Below are 17481 nucleotides of genomic sequence, written 5' to 3'. Positions count from 1 at the left end.
ACACATAATCCTGCCCCCCACCACATCACCACACATAATCCTGCCCCCCCACCACATCACCACACATAATCCTGCCCCCCCACCACATCACCACATTCGATAAGATTGGTGTTCTCCTACCTGATTCTGTATTCACACATGGTCAATTATACACTGCATTCTCTAGAGTAACAAGTTGTAAAGGTCTTTCAGTTCAAATTGTACCTGGTAGAAGTCAAGGAAATATCTTTGAAAATGATGAAAATGACTATACATTTAATTGTATTTACAGAGAAATTTTAACTTAATTTATGTTTCATTATGAAATTTGTTTAGATGCTGGAATGAATAAAAAACACACATCTTACTGAATCCAGTTTGTTTTTGATTTTACACTGTGAATAAAATGTATCATTAGTATTATTCAGATTTTTAATGATTATTATTGTTATTAACTTCATTTTAATTTAATTTACCACCTGTGTAAGCGCTATTGAATGTTGTCATTATTTACTTTAGTTTAATCACCAGCAGCGTTAATTACATAGCAATGAGCATGCCGAGCGTTAGCTGGCTGGAAACAGCTAGTGTTTCTATAAGTTGTAACTAACATTTAACAGATTGGAACATTAGAACCATAATAGGATAATAAAGATTTGTTTCGTACTTTTTAACATTGTTTAAATTATTCTTCCCTTCTCTTAGATGTTTGTGGCAATTTATTGAATCAACGAAGCGGAAATCTGACCTCAGCCAACTACCCATCCGCGTACCCAAATAATGCCAACTGTGTTTTCCTGATTAGAACACCATCTGGTCAGGTGCAGTAATGAAGAAACATAAAATATTGTCCTGTGTTAAAAAAAAGGAGAGCTTGACAATAATTCTAACAATATTTCTAGAATATCAGGAAGATGCTCCTTTCTGACAACATTAATGGATTATCCCTCCTGTTATATGGTGGTATAAATGAAACCACATTTTTAAATGACTATTGGACCATACACATAGGTTAGATTACCCAACTGTGATCTCCATATATTCATTATGTATAAGTATCTATAAATCTAGACTTGTAAAGTTTCAATTGTAAAACCATCACTATGATCCAACTTACAATATTAGGGCTCATCCCCATTTGCGAGAAAAAAAAGGTCAGTTTTCTGGATGAAAAAAACTGACCGATTCTATGCAATTGTCATGCGAGTGTAATGCGATTTCAGTGTGATTTTTCAATATGACACGAGTATGACATCCGTATGCAATGCGATTTTAACATGAGGTTTTACATAGAGCAGTTCTCTCCATGTAAATACTCATGTTATAATAGCATTGAAAAAAACAAACTGTACACATCGTTTTAAAAAAAAAAAACCTTCAAATCACACACACACACACACACATATATATATATATGTATGTGAGAGAGAAAGATAGCAGAATAGGCGTAAATTCATTTGTCGGCTTTTGTAAAATAATTGCAAAAGTCGACAGGATATGAGACATGGTTTACATACGGTATTGTAAACCATTTTATTTCATTTAGTTTTTTTTATGTACATATATACACAGAGTACATACATCATACATATATATATATATATATATATATATATATATACAGTATATACACATGTCTGTGACACACACATGCGGTATATATATATATATATATATATATATATACACATGTTAGTGACAAATACAATTATTCTAATGTTGGTTCTAAATTATGGATATGTATTTATATACATGATTATGTCTAGGAACAAAATGGTGTGAGGTCCCCCTATTATTTATAGACAGCAACACTATACTACGATAACTGTACATGTCTCTGACATATATATATATATATATATATATATATATTATATGTATAGATTATATATATATATATATATATATATATACAGTTGTGGCCAAAAGTATTGACACCCCTGCTATTCTGTCAGATAATACGCAGTTTCTTCCTGAAAATGATTGCAAACACAAATTCTTTGGTATTATTATCTTCATTTAATTTGTCTTAAATGAAAAAACACAAAAAGAATTGTCGTAAAGCCAAATTGGATATAATTCCACACCAAACATAAAAAAGAGGGTGGACAAAAGTATTGGCACTGTTCGAAAAATCATGTGATGCTTCTATAATTTGTGTAATTAACAGCACCTGTAACTTACCTGTGGCACCTAACAGGTGTTGGCAATAACTAAATCACACTTGCAGCCAGTTGACATGGATTAAAGTTGACTCAACCTCTGTCCTGTGTCCTTGTGTGTACCACATTGAGCATGGAGAAAAGAAAGAAGACCAAAGAACTGTCTGAGGACTTGAGAAACCAAATTGTGAGGAAGCATGAGCAATCTCAAGGCTACAAGTCCATCTCCAAAGACCTGAATGTTCCTGTGTCTACCGTGCACAGTGTCATCAAGAAGTTTAAAGCCCATGGCACTGTGGCTAAACTCCCTAGATGTGGACGGAAAAGAAAAATTGACAAGAGATTTCAACGCAAGATTGTGCGGATGTTGGATAAAGAACCTCTACTAACATCCAAACAAGCTCAAGCTGCCCTGCAGTCCGAGAGTACAACAGTGTCAACCCGTATTATCCGTCGGCGTCTGAATGAAAAGGGACTGTATGGTAGGAGACCCAGGAAGACCCAACTTCTTACCCCGAGACATAAAAAAGCCAGGCTGGAGTTTGCCAAAACTTACCTGAAAAAGCCTAAAACGTTTTGGAAGAATGTTCTCTGGTCAGATGAGGCAAAAGTAAAGCTTTTTTTGACAAAGGCATCAACATAGAGTTTACAGGAGAAAAAAAGAGGCATTCAAAGAAAAGAACACGGTCCCTACAGTCAAACATGGCGGAGGTTTCCTGATGTTTTGGGGTTGCTTTGCTGCCTCTGGCACTGGACTGCTTGACCATGTGCATGGCATTATGAAGTCTGAAGACTACCAACAAATTTTGCAGCATAATGAAGGGCCCAGTGTTGTGAGTTCATTTTCCCCTCCGTCACTGAGGCCTGGTGAACTCCCTATTCTAGTGAAGGAAGGTAGTGAGCCTGATTATCAGGCACCTGGGACTAATGAAGACGATTGGCTGAGTGGAGTCACTGACTGGATGTAAGGCAGCCTACGCCCTTTCTGCCCTGCGGGTGATTTCTCTGTGGACTCCTGGACACCAGTCTGATTCCTGCTCTCCTAAAGCTAAGTTTTCTGTTTTGCCTTTTTGCATCTAAGATTTGTTTTTGTTTTTCTTGCTTTTTGGATTCTGCCACTCCCTGCTGGAGTGTGCAGTGTTCCTTGAGCTCTGTCTTCTGAATGTACCTGAGTGCTGATTTAGTTTTTGAAGCTTAGTTGCTTCAGGGCCTTTTTTATATCAGCTTGTGGGCTTTTGTCTCTGATAGGGTTTTGGCAGATTGCAGACAGCAGCCTTCCTATCTGTTCCTATCTAGGTAGTTTTTGGGCCCCGTCTTTGCTCAGCCTGTCTTTCTGTCTGTGTAAGTGTTTTCATCTTGCTTCACCGTCACTATATGTGGGGGGCTGCCTATTGCTTTGGGGTCTGCTCTGGGGCAGTTAGATTTTCCCTTTCCTTCTTTAGGCCTATGTATCTCTCCGCCTGTGATCGAGGGGTCTAGGTCATCGTAGGAACCCCCCACGGCTACTGCTAGTTGTGTTGATAGGTTCAGGGGTCTGCAATCTGATAGTTGCCAACTTCTCTGGTTTTCAGGACTTAGCTAGCATTTCTGTTTTTGCCTCCTACGGTGACTCAATTCATAACAGAATCACCCGCCCAAACCGCAGATCCTGGGGTACTCAATAGCAGGAAAGAATAGTGTTTAAAAAAAAAAAAAAAGGTGTGTGTATATTCTTTCCTCTATATCTCTGAGGCCGTAGGGGGAATTTTTTTTTTTTTTCTCTCAATGGAGATAAAGCAAGTGTCTGATCGTGTGGAGCAGCTCGCTGCTGAAGTGCGAGGAATTTCCGCCTATCTTGCTCGTTCACATGCTGTTGAACCAAAGATCCCCACACCTGATGTATTTTTTGGGGATCGATCTAAATTTTTCAGTTTCAAAAATAATTGTAAATTATTTTTTGCTTTGAAGCCTAACTCGTCAGGGAGCCCCGCGCAGCAGGTTAAAATTGTCATCTCTTTGCTGCGTGGCGATCCCCAGGATTGGGCGTTTTCTTTGAAACCAGATGACCCTATTCTGACTAATGTGAACGCATTTTTTCAAGCCTTGGGGTTGCTGTACGACGAACCTAATGCTATTGATCAGGCTGAAAAGACCCTGTTAGCATTGAACCAGGGTCGAGAATCTGCAGAGTTGTACTGTCAAAAGTTCCGAAAGTGGGCGGTCCTTACTACCTGGAAAGATAGTGCCTTGGCTGCTCTCTTTCGGAAGGGTTTGTCAGAAGCCGTAAAAGATACTATGGTGGGATTTCCTGTTCCCTCTGGTCTGGACAATTCTATGTCTTTAGCCATTCAGGTTGATCGGCGTTTACGTGAACGCAGTATTACACAAGAGGTGTTGCCACCGGTTGAACAGACGTCTGAACCTACGCAATGTGATAGAGTTTTGTCTAAGGCGCAACGTCAGGAATTCAGAAGGCGTAATAAGCTGTGTTTTTTCTGTGGAGATGCCTCACATGTTATTTCTGTTTGTCCTAAACGTGAGAAACGCTTTGCACACACGTTTTCTGTTGGTGGGGTTCAGCCTAAGTTTCTTTTGGCGATTACTCTGATCTGTTCCCTGTCCACATTTTCCGCCAAGGCTTTTGTGGATTCGGGCGCAACGCTAAACTTAATGGACTTGGATTTTGCTAAACGTTGTGGATTTCCATTGACACCTCTGCAGACGCCTATCCCTTTGAGGGGGATTGATGCTACCCCTCTGGCTAAAAATAAACCTCAGTTTTGGACCCAGTTGGTCATGCGGGTTGCCCCAGACCACCAAGAAAATTGCAGATTTTTGTTGTTGCATGGTCTGCATGATGCTGTTGTTCTGGGGTTTCCCTGGTTGCAGATTCATAATCCAGTTTTGGATTGGAAGTCTGTGTCTGTGGTGAGTTGGGGTTGCCGGTGTACCTTTAGTGAGGCTCCGGTTTTTTCCACCTATCCTCAGTCGCATGAGGTTCCTGACTATTTGGCGGACTACTATGATGTATTTAGTGAGAATTAGTCTGCGTCCTTGCCTCCTCATAGGAGTTATGACTGTGCTATTGAACTAAACCCGGGGTGTAAATTCCCTTAGGGTCGGCTCTTCAATTTATCTGTACCCGAGCACGAGGCTATGCGGTCATATATTAAGGAGGCGTTGGAGAAGGGTCATATTAGACCATCCTCTTCACCCTTAGGTGCCGTTTTTTTTTTTGTGGCCAAAAAGGATGGTTCTTTAAGGCCTTGTATTGATTATCGTGCCCTCAATAAAATTACTATTAAATATCAGTATCCGTTACCCCTGATTTTGGATCTATTCTCTAGAGTCAGAGGTGCTTGCTGGTTTACCAAGCTTGACCTCAGGGGGGCGTATAATCTTATCCGCATTAAGCAGGGGGATGAATGGAAGACGGCGTTTAATACTCCGGAGGGACATTTTGAGTACCTGGTGATGCCTTTTGGGCTCACTAATGCCCCTTCTGTCTTCCAGTGCTTCATGAACGATATTTTCCGAGACTTTGTCGATAAATTTTTGATTATCTATCTGGATGATATTTTGATCTTCTCCAAGGATTGGGATTCTCATGTGGAACATATTCGGACTGTGTTCCGGATCTTGAGAGAGAATTCTCTGTATGTCAAAGGATCAAAATGCCTTTTTGGAGTACAGAGAATTTCTTTTTTGGGATTTAGTTTGTCTCCGTCAACTATTGAAATGGACCCGGCCAAGGTACAGGCCATTTATGATTGGGTTCAGCCCACTTCTTTGAAGGCCCTCCAGAAGTTTTTGGGTTTTGCTAATTTTTATCGGAAATTTATAGCAAAATTTTCTAGTATTGCCAAACCATTGACTGACCTGACCAGGAAGGGTGCGGATGTGTTGAATTGGTCTCCGGAGGCGGTTGCTTCCTTTCAGGAGCTAAAGCGTAGATTTACCTCCGCCCCGGTTCTGCGGCAACCTGATGTCTCACTCCCGTTCCAGGTAGAGGTGGATGCTTCTGAGATTGGTGCAGGAGCGGTGTTTTCCCAAAAGGATCTGGTAACATCTAAAATGAATCCCTGTGCTTTCTTTTCCCGTAAGTTCTCTTCATCTGAACGTAACTATGATGTGGGGAATCGGGAACTGTTGGCCATGAAATGGGCATTTGAGGAGTGGAGACATTGGTTGGAGGGAGCCAAACATCAAGTTGTGGTCCTCACTGACCACAAAAATTTGATTTACCTAGAGTCGGCTAAACGCTTGAACCCTAGACAGGCTAGGTGGGCCTTGTTTTTTTACACGTTTTGATTTTGTGGTCTCTTTCCTTCCTGGAACTAAGAATGTCAAGGCAGACGCCCTCTCTAGGAGTTTCTTTGCTGATTCTCCTGTGGTGACCAAGCCTGCCACCATCTTAGGCGAAGGGGTAGTTCTTTCTGGCATCTCGCCCGATTTGAGACTTGCTCTGCAGGAGTTCCAGGAGGACAAACCTGAGCGTTGCCCCAGTGGAAAGTTGTATGTTCCTGACCAGTGGAAGAAGAGAGTGATGTCTGAAGTTCATTGCTCTGCATTGGCTGGTCATCCAGGTATTTTTGGTACTAGAGATCTGGTGAGACGCTCTTTTTGGTGGCCCACCTTGTCTCATGATGTCAGGAATTTTGTGCAGTCCTGTGGGACTTGCTCCCGGTCTAAATCTTGTTCTCGCTCTAGTGGGTTGTTGATGCCTTTGCCGGTCCCCAGGAGGCCATGGACCCATATTTCAATGGATTTCATTTCTGATATGCCGGTCTCTCAAAGAATGACTGTTATTTGGGTGATTTGTGATAGGTTCTCTAAGATGGTTCATCTTGTACCACTCCCTAAGTTGCCATCTTCCTCTGAGTTGGTGCCTCTGTTTTTGCAACAGGTGGTTCGCTTGCACGGGATTCCTGAGAACATTGTATCTGACAGAGGAGTTCAATTTGTGTCTAAATTTTGGAGGACGTTCTGTTCCAAGTTGGCAATTCAGTTGTCCTTCTCCTCTGCTTTTCACCCTCAGACCAATGGACAGACAGAGAGAACAAACCAGACCTTGGAGTCGTATTTGAGATGTTTTATTTCCGCTGATCAGGATGATTGGGTTTCATTTTTGCCCTTGGCCGAATTTGCTTTAAATAATAGAGCTAGTTCTGCCACTTTGATGTCACCTTTTTTTTGTAACTTTGGTTTTCACCCTCGATTTTCTTCAGGGCAGGTGGAGCCTTCTGCCTGCCCAGGTGTTGACACTGTGGTGGAGAGAATGCACCAGATCTGGGACCAAGTGGTGGATAAGCTATCTCTCTCCCAGGAAAAGGCCCAGCGGTTTTCCAATCGACATAGGACCATTGGTCCCCAGTTTAAGATTGGTGATATGGTGTGGTTATCATCAAAAAATATTGCTATGAAGGTGGCTTCTCCTAAGTTTAAGCCTAGATTTATTGGACCTTACAAGATTTTGGAGATTATTAATCAGGTCTCTTTTCGTTTGGCTCTTCCTGTCACATTTAAGATCCATAATGTGTTCCATAAGTCCTTGTTGAAGAGGTTTGTTAAGCCAGTTGTGCCTGAGGTGGCACCTCCGGACCCTGTATTGGTTGAAGGTAACTTGGAATATGAGGTAGAGAAAATTCTGGATTCCCGTCTGGCTAGACGGAGACTCCAGTATTTGGTTAAGTGGAAGGGTTATGGTCAGGAGGATAATTCCTGGGTCTCTGCCTCTGATATTCATAGAATCATAGAATCATAGAATCATAGAATCCTAGAGTTGGAAGGGACCTCCTGGGCCATCTGGTCCAACCCCCTGCTCAAAGCAGGATTCGCTAAATCATCCCAGTCAGATGTCTGTCCAGCCTCTGTTTGAAGACTTCCATTGAAGGAGAACTCACCACTTCTCATGGCAGCCTGTTCCACTCATTGATCACTCTAACTGTCAAAAAGTTTTTTCTAATATCTAATCTGTGTCTCCTCCCATTCAGTTTCATCCCATTGCTTCTAGTCTTTCCTTGTGCAAATGAGAATAAAGTTGATCCTTCTACAATGTGACAGCCCTTTAGATATTTGTAGACAGCTATTAAGTCTCCTCTCAGTCTTCTCTTTTGCAAACTAAACATTCCCAAATCCTGCAACCTTTCCTCATAAGACAGGGTTTGCAGACCGGTCACCATTCTGGTCGCTCTTTTCTGAACTTGCTCCAGTTTGTTGATGTCTTTTTTAAAATGTGGTGCCCAAAACTGGACACAATATTCCAGATGAGGTCTGACCAAAGAGGAGTAGAGGGAAATAATGACTTCACGTGATCTAGACTGTATGCTTCTGTTAATACATCCTAGAATTGCATTTGCCTTTTTTGCTGCTGCATCACACTGTTGACTCATATTCAGTCTGTGATCTATTAGTATACCCAAGTCTTTTTCACATGTGCTGTCACTTAGCCCTATTCCTCTCATTCTATATATGCTTTTTCCATTTTTATTGCCCAGATGTAGTACTTTGCATTTCTCCCTGTTAAAAACCATTCTGTTAGTTGCTGCCCACTTCTCCAGTTTATTTAAAAGATAAAAGATAAAAGATTGGTGCGTGCCTTTCATCGGGCTCACCCTGATCGCCCTGGTAGCGTTGTTGAGGGTTCGGTGACCCCTCCTCAAGGGGGGGTACTGTTGTGAGTTCATTTTCCCCTCCGTCACTGAGGCCTGGTGAACTCCCTATTCTAGTGAAGGAAGGTAGTGAGCCTGATTATCAGGCACCTGGGACTAATGAAGACGATTGGCTGAGTGGAGTCACTGACTGGATTTAAGGCAGCCTACGCCCTTTCTGCCCTGCGGGTGATTTCTCTGTGGACTCCTGGACACCAGTCTGATTCCTGCTCTCCTAAAGCTAAGTTTTCTGTTTTGCCTTTTTGCATCTAAGATTTGTTTTTGTTTTTCTTGCTTTTTGGATTCTGCCACTCCCTGCTGGAGTGTGCAGTGTTCCTTGAGCTCTGTCTTCTGAATGTACCTGAGTGCTGATTTAGTTTTTGAAGCTTAGTTGCTTCAGGGCCTTTTTTATATCAGCTTGTGGGCTTTTGTCTCTGATAGGGTTTTGGCAGATTGCAGATAGCAGCCTTCCTATCCGTTCCTATCTAGGTAGTTTTTGGGCCCCGTCTTTGCTCAGCCTGTCTTTCTGTCTGTGTAAGTGTTTTCATCTTGCTTCACCGTCACTATATGTGGGGGGCTGCCTATTGCTTTGGGGTCTGCTCTGGGGCAGTTAGATTTCCCCTTTCCTTCTTTAGGCCTATGTATCTCTCCGCCTGTGATCGAGGGGTCTAGGTCATCGTAGGAACCCCCCACGGCTACTGCTAGTTGTGTTGATAGGTTCAGGGGTCTGCAATCTGATAGTTGCCAACTTCTCTGGTTTTCAGGACTTAGCTAGCATTTCTGTTTTTGCCTCCTACGGTGACTCAATTCATAACAGAATCACCCGCCCAAACCGCAGATCCTGGGGTACTCAATAGCAGGAAAGAATAGTGTTTAAAAAAAAAAAAAAAAAAAAGGTGTGTGTATATTCTTTCCTCTATATCTCTGAGGCCGTAGGGGGAATTTTTTATTTATTTTTTTTTCTCTCAATGGAGATAAAGCAAGTGTCTGATCGTGTGGCGCAGCTCGCTGCTGAAGTGCGAGGAATTTCCGCCTATCTTGCTCGTTCACATGCTGTTGAACCAAAGATCCCCACACCTGATGTATTTTTTGGGGATCGATCTAAATTTTTCAGTTTCAAAAATAATTGTAAATTATTTTTTGCTTTAAAGCCTAACTCGTCAGGGAGCCCCACGCAGCAGGTTAAAATTGTCATCTCTTTGCTGCGCGGAGATCCCCAGGATTGGGCGTTTTCTTTGAAACCAGATGACCCTATTCTGACTAATGTGAACGCATTTTTTCAAGCCTTGGGGCTGCTGTACGACGAACCTAATGCTATTGATCAGGCTGAAAAGACCCTGTTAGCATTGAACCAGGGACGAGAATCTGCAGAGTTGTACTGTCAAAAGTTCCGAAAGTGGGCGGTCCTTACTACCTGGAAAGATAGTGCCTTGGCTGCTCTCTTTCGGAAGGGTTTGTCAGAAGCCGTAAAAGATACTATGGTGGGATTTCCTGTTCCCTCTGGTCTGGACAATTCTATGTCTTTAGCCATTCAGGTTGATCGGCGTTTACGTGAACGCAGTATTACACAAGAGGTGTTGCCACCGGTTGAACAGACGTCTGAACCTACGCAATGTGATAGAGTTTTGTCTAAGGCGCAACGTCAGGAATTCAGAAGGCGTAATAAGCTGTGTTTTTTCTGTGGAGATGCCTCACATGTTATTTCTGTTTGTCCTAAACGTGAGAAACGCTTTGCACACACGTTTTCTGTTGGTGGGGTTCAGCCTAAGTTTCTTTTGGCGATTACTCTGATCTGTTCCCTGTCCACATTTTCCGCCAAGGCTTTTGTGGATTCGGGCACAACGCTAAACTTAATGGACTTGGATTTTGCTAAACGTTGTGGATTTCCATTGACACCTCTGCAGACGCCTATCCCTTTGAGGGGGATTGATGCTACCCCTCTGGCTAAAAATAAACCTCAGTTTTGGACCCAGTTGGTCATGCGGGTTGCCCCAGACCACCAAGAAAATTGCAGATTTTTGTTGTTGCATGGTCTGCATGATGCTGTTGTTCTGGGGTTTCCCTGGTTGCAGATTCATAATCCAGTTTTGGATTGGAAGTCTGTGTCTGTGGTGAGTTGGGGTTGCCGGTGTACCTTTAGTGAGGCTCCGGTTTTTTCCACCTATCCTCAGTCGCATGAGGTTCCTGACTATTTGGCGGACTACTATGATGTATTTAGTGAGAATTAGTCTGCGTCCTTGCCTCCTCATAGGAGTTATGACTGTGCTATTGAACTAAACCCGGGGTGTAAATTCCCTTAGGGTCGGCTCTTCAATTTATCTGTACCCGAGCACGAGGCTATGCGGTCATATATTAAGGAGGCGTTGGAGAAGGGTCATATTAGACCATCCTCTTCACCCTTAGGTGCCGTTTTTTTTTTGTGGCCAAAAAGGATGGTTCTTTAAGGCCTTGTATTGATTATCGTGCCCTCAATAAAATTACTATTAAATATCAGTATCCGTTACCCCTGATTTTGGATCTATTCTCTAGAGTCAGAGGTGCTTGCTGGTTTACCAAGCTTGACCTCAGGGGGGCGTATAATCTTATCCGCATTAAGCAGGGGGATGAATGGAAGACGGCGTTTAATACTCCGGAGGGACATTTTGAGTACCTGGTGATGCCTTTTGGGCTCACTAATGCCCCTTCTGTCTTCCAGTGCTTCATGAACGATATTTTCCGAGACTTTGTCGATAAATTTTTGATTATCTATCTGGATGATATTTTGATCTTCTCCAAGGATTGGGATTCTCATGTGGAACATATTCGGACTGTGTTCCGGATCTTGAGAGAGAATTCTCTGTATGTCAAAGGATCAAAATGCCTTTTTGGAGTACAGAGAATTTCTTTTTTGGGATTTAGTTTGTCTCCGTCAACTATTGAAATGGACCCGGCCAAGGTACAGGCCATTTATGATTGGGTTCAGCCCACTTCTTTGAAGGCCCTCCAGAAGTTTTTGGGTTTTGCTAATTTTTATCGGAAATTTATAGCAAAATTTTCTAGTATTGCCAAACCATTGACTGACCTGACCAGGAAGGGTGCGGATGTGTTGAATTGGTCTCCGGAGGCGGTTGCTTCCTTTCAGGAGCTAAAGCGTAGATTTACCTCCGCCCCGGTTCTGCGGCAACCTGATGTCTCACTCCCGTTCCAGGTAGAGGTGGATGCTTCTGAGATTGGTGCAGGAGCGGTGTTTTCCCAAAAGGATCCGGTAACATCTATAATGAATCCCTGTGCTTTCTTTTCCCGTAAGTTCTCTTCATCTGAACGTAACTATGATGTGGGGAATCGGGAACTGTTGGCCATGAAATGGGCATTTGAGGAGTGGAGACATTGGTTGGAGGGAGCCAAACATCAAGTTGTGGTCCTCACTGACCACAAAAATTTGATTTACCTAGAGTCGGCTAAACGCTTGAACCCTAGACAGGCTAGGTGGGCCTTGTTTTTTTACACGTTTTGATTTTGTGGTCTCTTTCCTTCCTGGAACTAAGAATGTCAAGGCAGACGCCCTCTCTAGGAGTTTCTTTGCTGATTCTCCTGTGGTGACCAAGCCTGCCACCATCTTAGGCGAAGGGGTAGTTCTTTCTGCCATCTCGCCCGATTTGAGACTTGCTCTGCAGGAGTTCCAGGAGGACAAACCTGAGCGTTGCCCCAGTGGAAAGTTGTATGTTCCTGACCAGTGGAAGAAGAGAGTGATGTCTGAAGTTCATTGCTCTGCATTGGCTGGTCATCCAGGTATTTTTGGTACTAGAGATCTGGTGGCCCACCTTGTCTCATGATGTCAGGAATTTTGTGCAGTCCTGTGGGACTTGCTCCCGGTCTAAATCTTGTTCTCGCTCTAGTGGGTTGTTGATGCCTTTGCCGGTCCCCAGGAGGCCATGGACCCACATTTCAATGGATTTCATTTCTGATATGCCGGTCTCTCAAAGAATGACTGTTATTTGGGTGATTTGTGATAGGTTCTCTATGATGGTTCATCTTGTACCACTCCCTAAGTTGCCATCTTCCTCTGAGTTGGTGCCTCTGTTTTTGCAACAGGTGGTTCGCTTGCACGGGATTCCTGAGAACATTGTATCTGACAGAGGAGTTCAATTTGTGTCTAAGTTTTGGAGGACGTTCTGTTCCAAGTTGGCAATTCAGTTGTCCTTCTCCTCTGCTTTTCACCCTCAGACCAATGGGCAGACAGAGAGAACAAACCAGACCTTGGAGTCGTATTTGAGATGTTTTATTTCCGCTGATCAGGATGATTGGGTTTCATTTTTGCCCTTGGCCGAATTTGCTTTAAATAATAGAGCTAGTTCTGCCACTTTGATGTCACCTTTTTTTTGTAACTTTGGTTTTCACCCTCGATTTTCTTCAGGGCAGGTGGAGCCTTCTGCCTGCCCAGGTGTTGACACTGTGGTGGAGAGAATGCACCAGATCTGGGACCAAGTGGTGGATAAGCTTTCTCTCTCCCAGGAAAAGGCCCAGCGGTTTTCCAATCGACATAGGACCTTTGGTCCCCAGTTTAAGATTGGTGATATGGTGTGGTTATCATCAAAAAATATTGCTATGAAGGTGGCTTCTCCTAAGTTTAAGCCTAGATTTATTGGACCTTACAAGATTTTGGAGATTATTAATCCGGTCTCTTTTCGTTTGGCTCTTCCTGTCACATTTAAGATCCATAATGTGTTCCATAAGTCCTTGTTGAAGAGGTTTGTTGAGCCAGTTGTGCCTGAGGTGGCACCTCCGGACCCTGTATTGGTTGAAGGTAACTTGGAATATTAGGTAGAGAAAATTCTGGATTCCCGTCTGGCTAGACGGAGACTCCAGTATTTGGTTAAGTGGAAGGGTTATGGTCAGGAGGATAATTCCTGGGTCTCTGCCTCTGATATTCATGCCAACAGATTGGTGCGTGCCTTTCATCGGGCTCACCCTGATCGCCCTGGTAGCGTTGTTGAGGGTTCGGTGACCCCTCCTCAAGGGGGGGTACTGTTGTGAGTTCATTTTCCCCTCCGTCACTGAGGCCTGGTGAACTCCCTATTCTAGTGAAGGAAGGTAGTGAGCCTGATTATCAGGCACCTGGGACTAATGAAGACGATTGGCTGAGTGGAGTCACTGACTGGATTTAAGGCAGCCTACGCTCTTTCTGCCCTGCGGGTGATTTCTCTGTGGACTCTTGGACACCAGTCTGATTCCTGCTCTCCTAAAGCTAAGTTTTCTGTTTTGCCTTTTTGCATCTAAGATTTGTTTTTGTTTTTCTTGCTTTTTGGATTCTGCCACTCCCTGCTGGAGTGTGCAGTGTTCCTTGAGCTCTGTCTTCTGAATGTACCTGAGTGCTGATTTAGTTTTTGAAGCTTAGTTGCTTCAGGGCCTTTTTTATATCAGCTTGTTGGCTTTTGTCTCTGATAGGGTTTTGGCAGATTGCAGACAGCAGCCTTCCTATCCGTTCCTATCTAGGTAGTTTTTGGGCCCCGTCTTTGCTCAGCCTGTCTTTCTGTCTGTGTAAGTGTTTTCATCTTGCTTCACCGTCATTATATGTGGGGGGCTGCCTATTGCTTTGGGGTCTGCTCTGGGGCAGTTAGATTTCCCCTTTCCTTCTTTAGGCTTATGTATCTCTCCTGCTGTGATCGAGGGGTCCAGGTCATCGTAGGAACCCCCCACTGCTACTGCTAGTTGTGTTGATAGGTTCAGGGGTCTGCAATCTGATAGTTGCCAACTTCTCTGGTTTTCAGGACTTAGCTAGCATTTCTGTTTTTGCCTTCTACGGTGACTCAATTCATAACAGCCCAGTGTGAGAAAGCTGGGTCTCCCTCAGAGGTCATGGGTCTTCCAGCAGGACAATGACCCAAAACACACTTCAAAAAGCACTAGAAAATGGTTTGAGAGAAAGCACTGGAGACTTCTAAGGTGGCCAGCAATGAGTCCAGACCTGAATCCCATAGAACACCTGTGGAGAGATCTAAAAATGGCAGTTTGGAGAAGGCACCCTTCAAATATCAGGAACCTGGAGCAGTTTGCCAAAGAAGAATGGTCTAAAATTCCAGCAGAGCATTGTAAGAAACTCATTGATGGTTACCGGAAGCGGTTGGTCACAGTTATTTTGACTAAAGGTTGTGCAACCAAGTATTAGGCAGAGGGTGCCAATACTTTTGTCTGGCCCATTTTTGGAGTTTTGTGTGAAATGATCAATGTTTTGCTTTTTGCTTCATTCTCTTTTGTTTTTCCATTTAAGACAAATTAAATGAAGATAATAATACCAATGAATTTGTGATTGCAATCATTTTCAGGAAGAAACTGAGTATTATCTGTCAAAAATGCAGGGGTGTCAATACTTTTGGCCACAACTGTATATTATGTATCTTATATATGAAATGTATATATATAAATATATATATATTTATATTGCACAGTAAGCTTGAACAAAAGCCGCTAATTCAATTGCCAGCTTCTGTAAAATCAATACAAAACCTGCCATGAAATGACACATGGTTACATACAGTAAACCATTTCATTTCATGTATTTTTTTTATATGTCCCTGACTAATAATTAGATTAGGGTTTTTGTGTAAAATTTGGGAAGCCGGCAATTGAATTAATGACTTTTGTTCAATCTTACTGTGCAATATAAATATATATATATATATATATATATATATATACACTCACTGGCCACTTTATTAGGTACACCTGTCCAACTGTGTGTTAAGACTTAATTTCTAATCTGCCAATCACATGGCGGCAACTCAGTGCATTTAGGCATGTAGACAAGGTCAAGACAATCTCCTGCAGTTCAAACCGAGCATCAGTATGGGGAAGAAAGGTGATTTGAGTGCCTTTGAACGTGGCATGATTGTTGGTGCCAGAAGGGCTGGTCTGAGTATTTCAGAAACTGCTGATCTACTGGGATTTTCACGCACAACCATCTCTAGGGTTTACAGAGAATGGTCCGAAAAAGAAAAAAAATCCAGTGAGCGGCAGTTCTGTGGCCGGAAATGCCTTGTTGATGCCAGAGGTCAGAGGAGAATGGGCAGACTGGTTCGAGCTGATAGAAAGGCAACAGTGACTCAAATTGCCACCCGTTACAACCAAGGTAGGCAGAAGAGCATCTCTGAACGCACAGTGCGTCGAACTTTGTGGCAGATGGGCTACAGCAGCAGAAGACCACACCGGGTACCACTCCTCTCAGCTAAGAACAGGAAACTGAGGCTACAATTTGCACAAGCTCATCGAAATTGGACAGTAGAAGATTGGAAAAACGTTGCCTGGTCTGATGAGTCTCGATTTCTGCTGCGACATTCGGATGGTAGGGTCAGAATTTGGCGTAAACAACATGAAAGCATGGATCCATCCTGCCTTGTAACAACGGTTCAGGCTGGTGGTGGTGGTGTCATGGTGTGGGGAATTTTTTCTGGGCACTCTTTGGGCCCCTTGGTACCAATTGAGCATCGTTGCAACGCCACAGCCTACCTGAGTATTGTTGCTGACCATGTCCATCCCTTTATGACCACAATGTACCCAACATCTGATGGCTACTTTCAGCAGGATAATGCGCCATGTCATAAAGCTCGAATCATCTCAGATTGGTTTCTTGAACATGACAATGAGTTCACTGTACTCAAATGGCCTCCTCAGTCACCAGATCTCAATCCAATAGAGCATCTTTGGGATGTGGTGGAACGGGAGATTCGCATCAGGGATGTGCAGCCGACAAATCTGCGCCAACTGTGTGATGCCATCATGTCAATATGGTCCAAAATCTCTGAGGAATGCTTCCAGCACCTTGTTGAATCTCTGCCACGAAGAATTGAGGCAGTTCTGAAGGCAAAAGGGGGTCCAACCCGTTACTAGCATGGTGTACCTAATAAAGTGGCCAGTGAGTGTATATATATATATGTCAGTGACAAATACAATTAGTATAGTGTTGCTGTCTATAAATTATAGAGGGACCCTACGCCATTTTGCTACTGGAAATAATCAATTATTCAGTAAATACATGCCCATAATTTTGAACAACACTATACTACTTGTATTTGGCACTAACATGTATATACAGTATATATATATTATATTTTTAGTATATTTATTATATATATACATATTATTTTGTGTGTATATATTATGTGTGTGTGTATATATATACACATATATATATATATATATATATATATATATATATATATATATATTCAAACAATGTAAAAAACATATAGCCAGCTCACCATAAAGGAGTTCCTCTTAATGCAATAGTCGGTGTTCACCTTATATTCTGCACGGATCCAGGCAGGGAATATGCACCAACAAATAGGAATATAAGAGAATTGGGACCCAGCAAAAAGATTAAAGTTCACCAGAATTACAGTGGGGCAAAAAAGTATTTAGTCAGTCAGCAATAGTGCAAGTTCCACCACTTAAAAAGATGAGAGGCGTCTGTAATTTACATCATAGGTAGACCTCAACTATGGGAGACAAACTGAGAAAAAAAAAAAAAGAAAATCACATTGTCTGTTTTTTTTTTCATTTTATTTGCATATTATGGTGGAAAATAAGTATTTGGTCAGAAACAAGCAATCAAGATTTCTGGCTCTCACAGACCTGTAACTTCTTCTTCTTTAAGAGTCTCCTCTTTCCTCCACTCATTACCTGTAGTAATGGCACCTGTTTAAACTTGTTATCAGTATAAAAAGACACCTGTGCAC

The 17481-nt window shown here is 42.6% G+C and overlaps 1 protein-coding gene across 1 annotated transcript in view; it reads left to right on the top strand.

The window, feature by feature from the left end:
- LOC141083084 (embryonic protein UVS.2-like) overlaps nt 1-17481 on the top strand; it is a 384344-nt gene that overhangs the window by 360113 nt on the left and 6750 nt on the right. Inside the window, exon 11 of the mRNA XM_073567254.1 lies at nt 685-800. Coding sequence (XP_073423355.1) covers nt 685-800 — 116 coding nt within the window. The remainder of the gene's footprint in view (nt 1-684; nt 801-17481) is intronic.

This window comes from Dendrobates tinctorius, unplaced genomic scaffold (genome assembly GCF_039654945.1).
Source record: "Dendrobates tinctorius isolate UK_male_01 unplaced genomic scaffold, ASM3965494v1 ptg000019l, whole genome shotgun sequence".
NCBI classification, from domain to species: Eukaryota; Metazoa; Chordata; class Amphibia; order Anura; family Dendrobatidae; genus Dendrobates; species Dendrobates tinctorius.
Note: the sequence above shows the minus strand (reverse complement) of the source record. Positions and strands in the feature narration are given on the sequence as shown.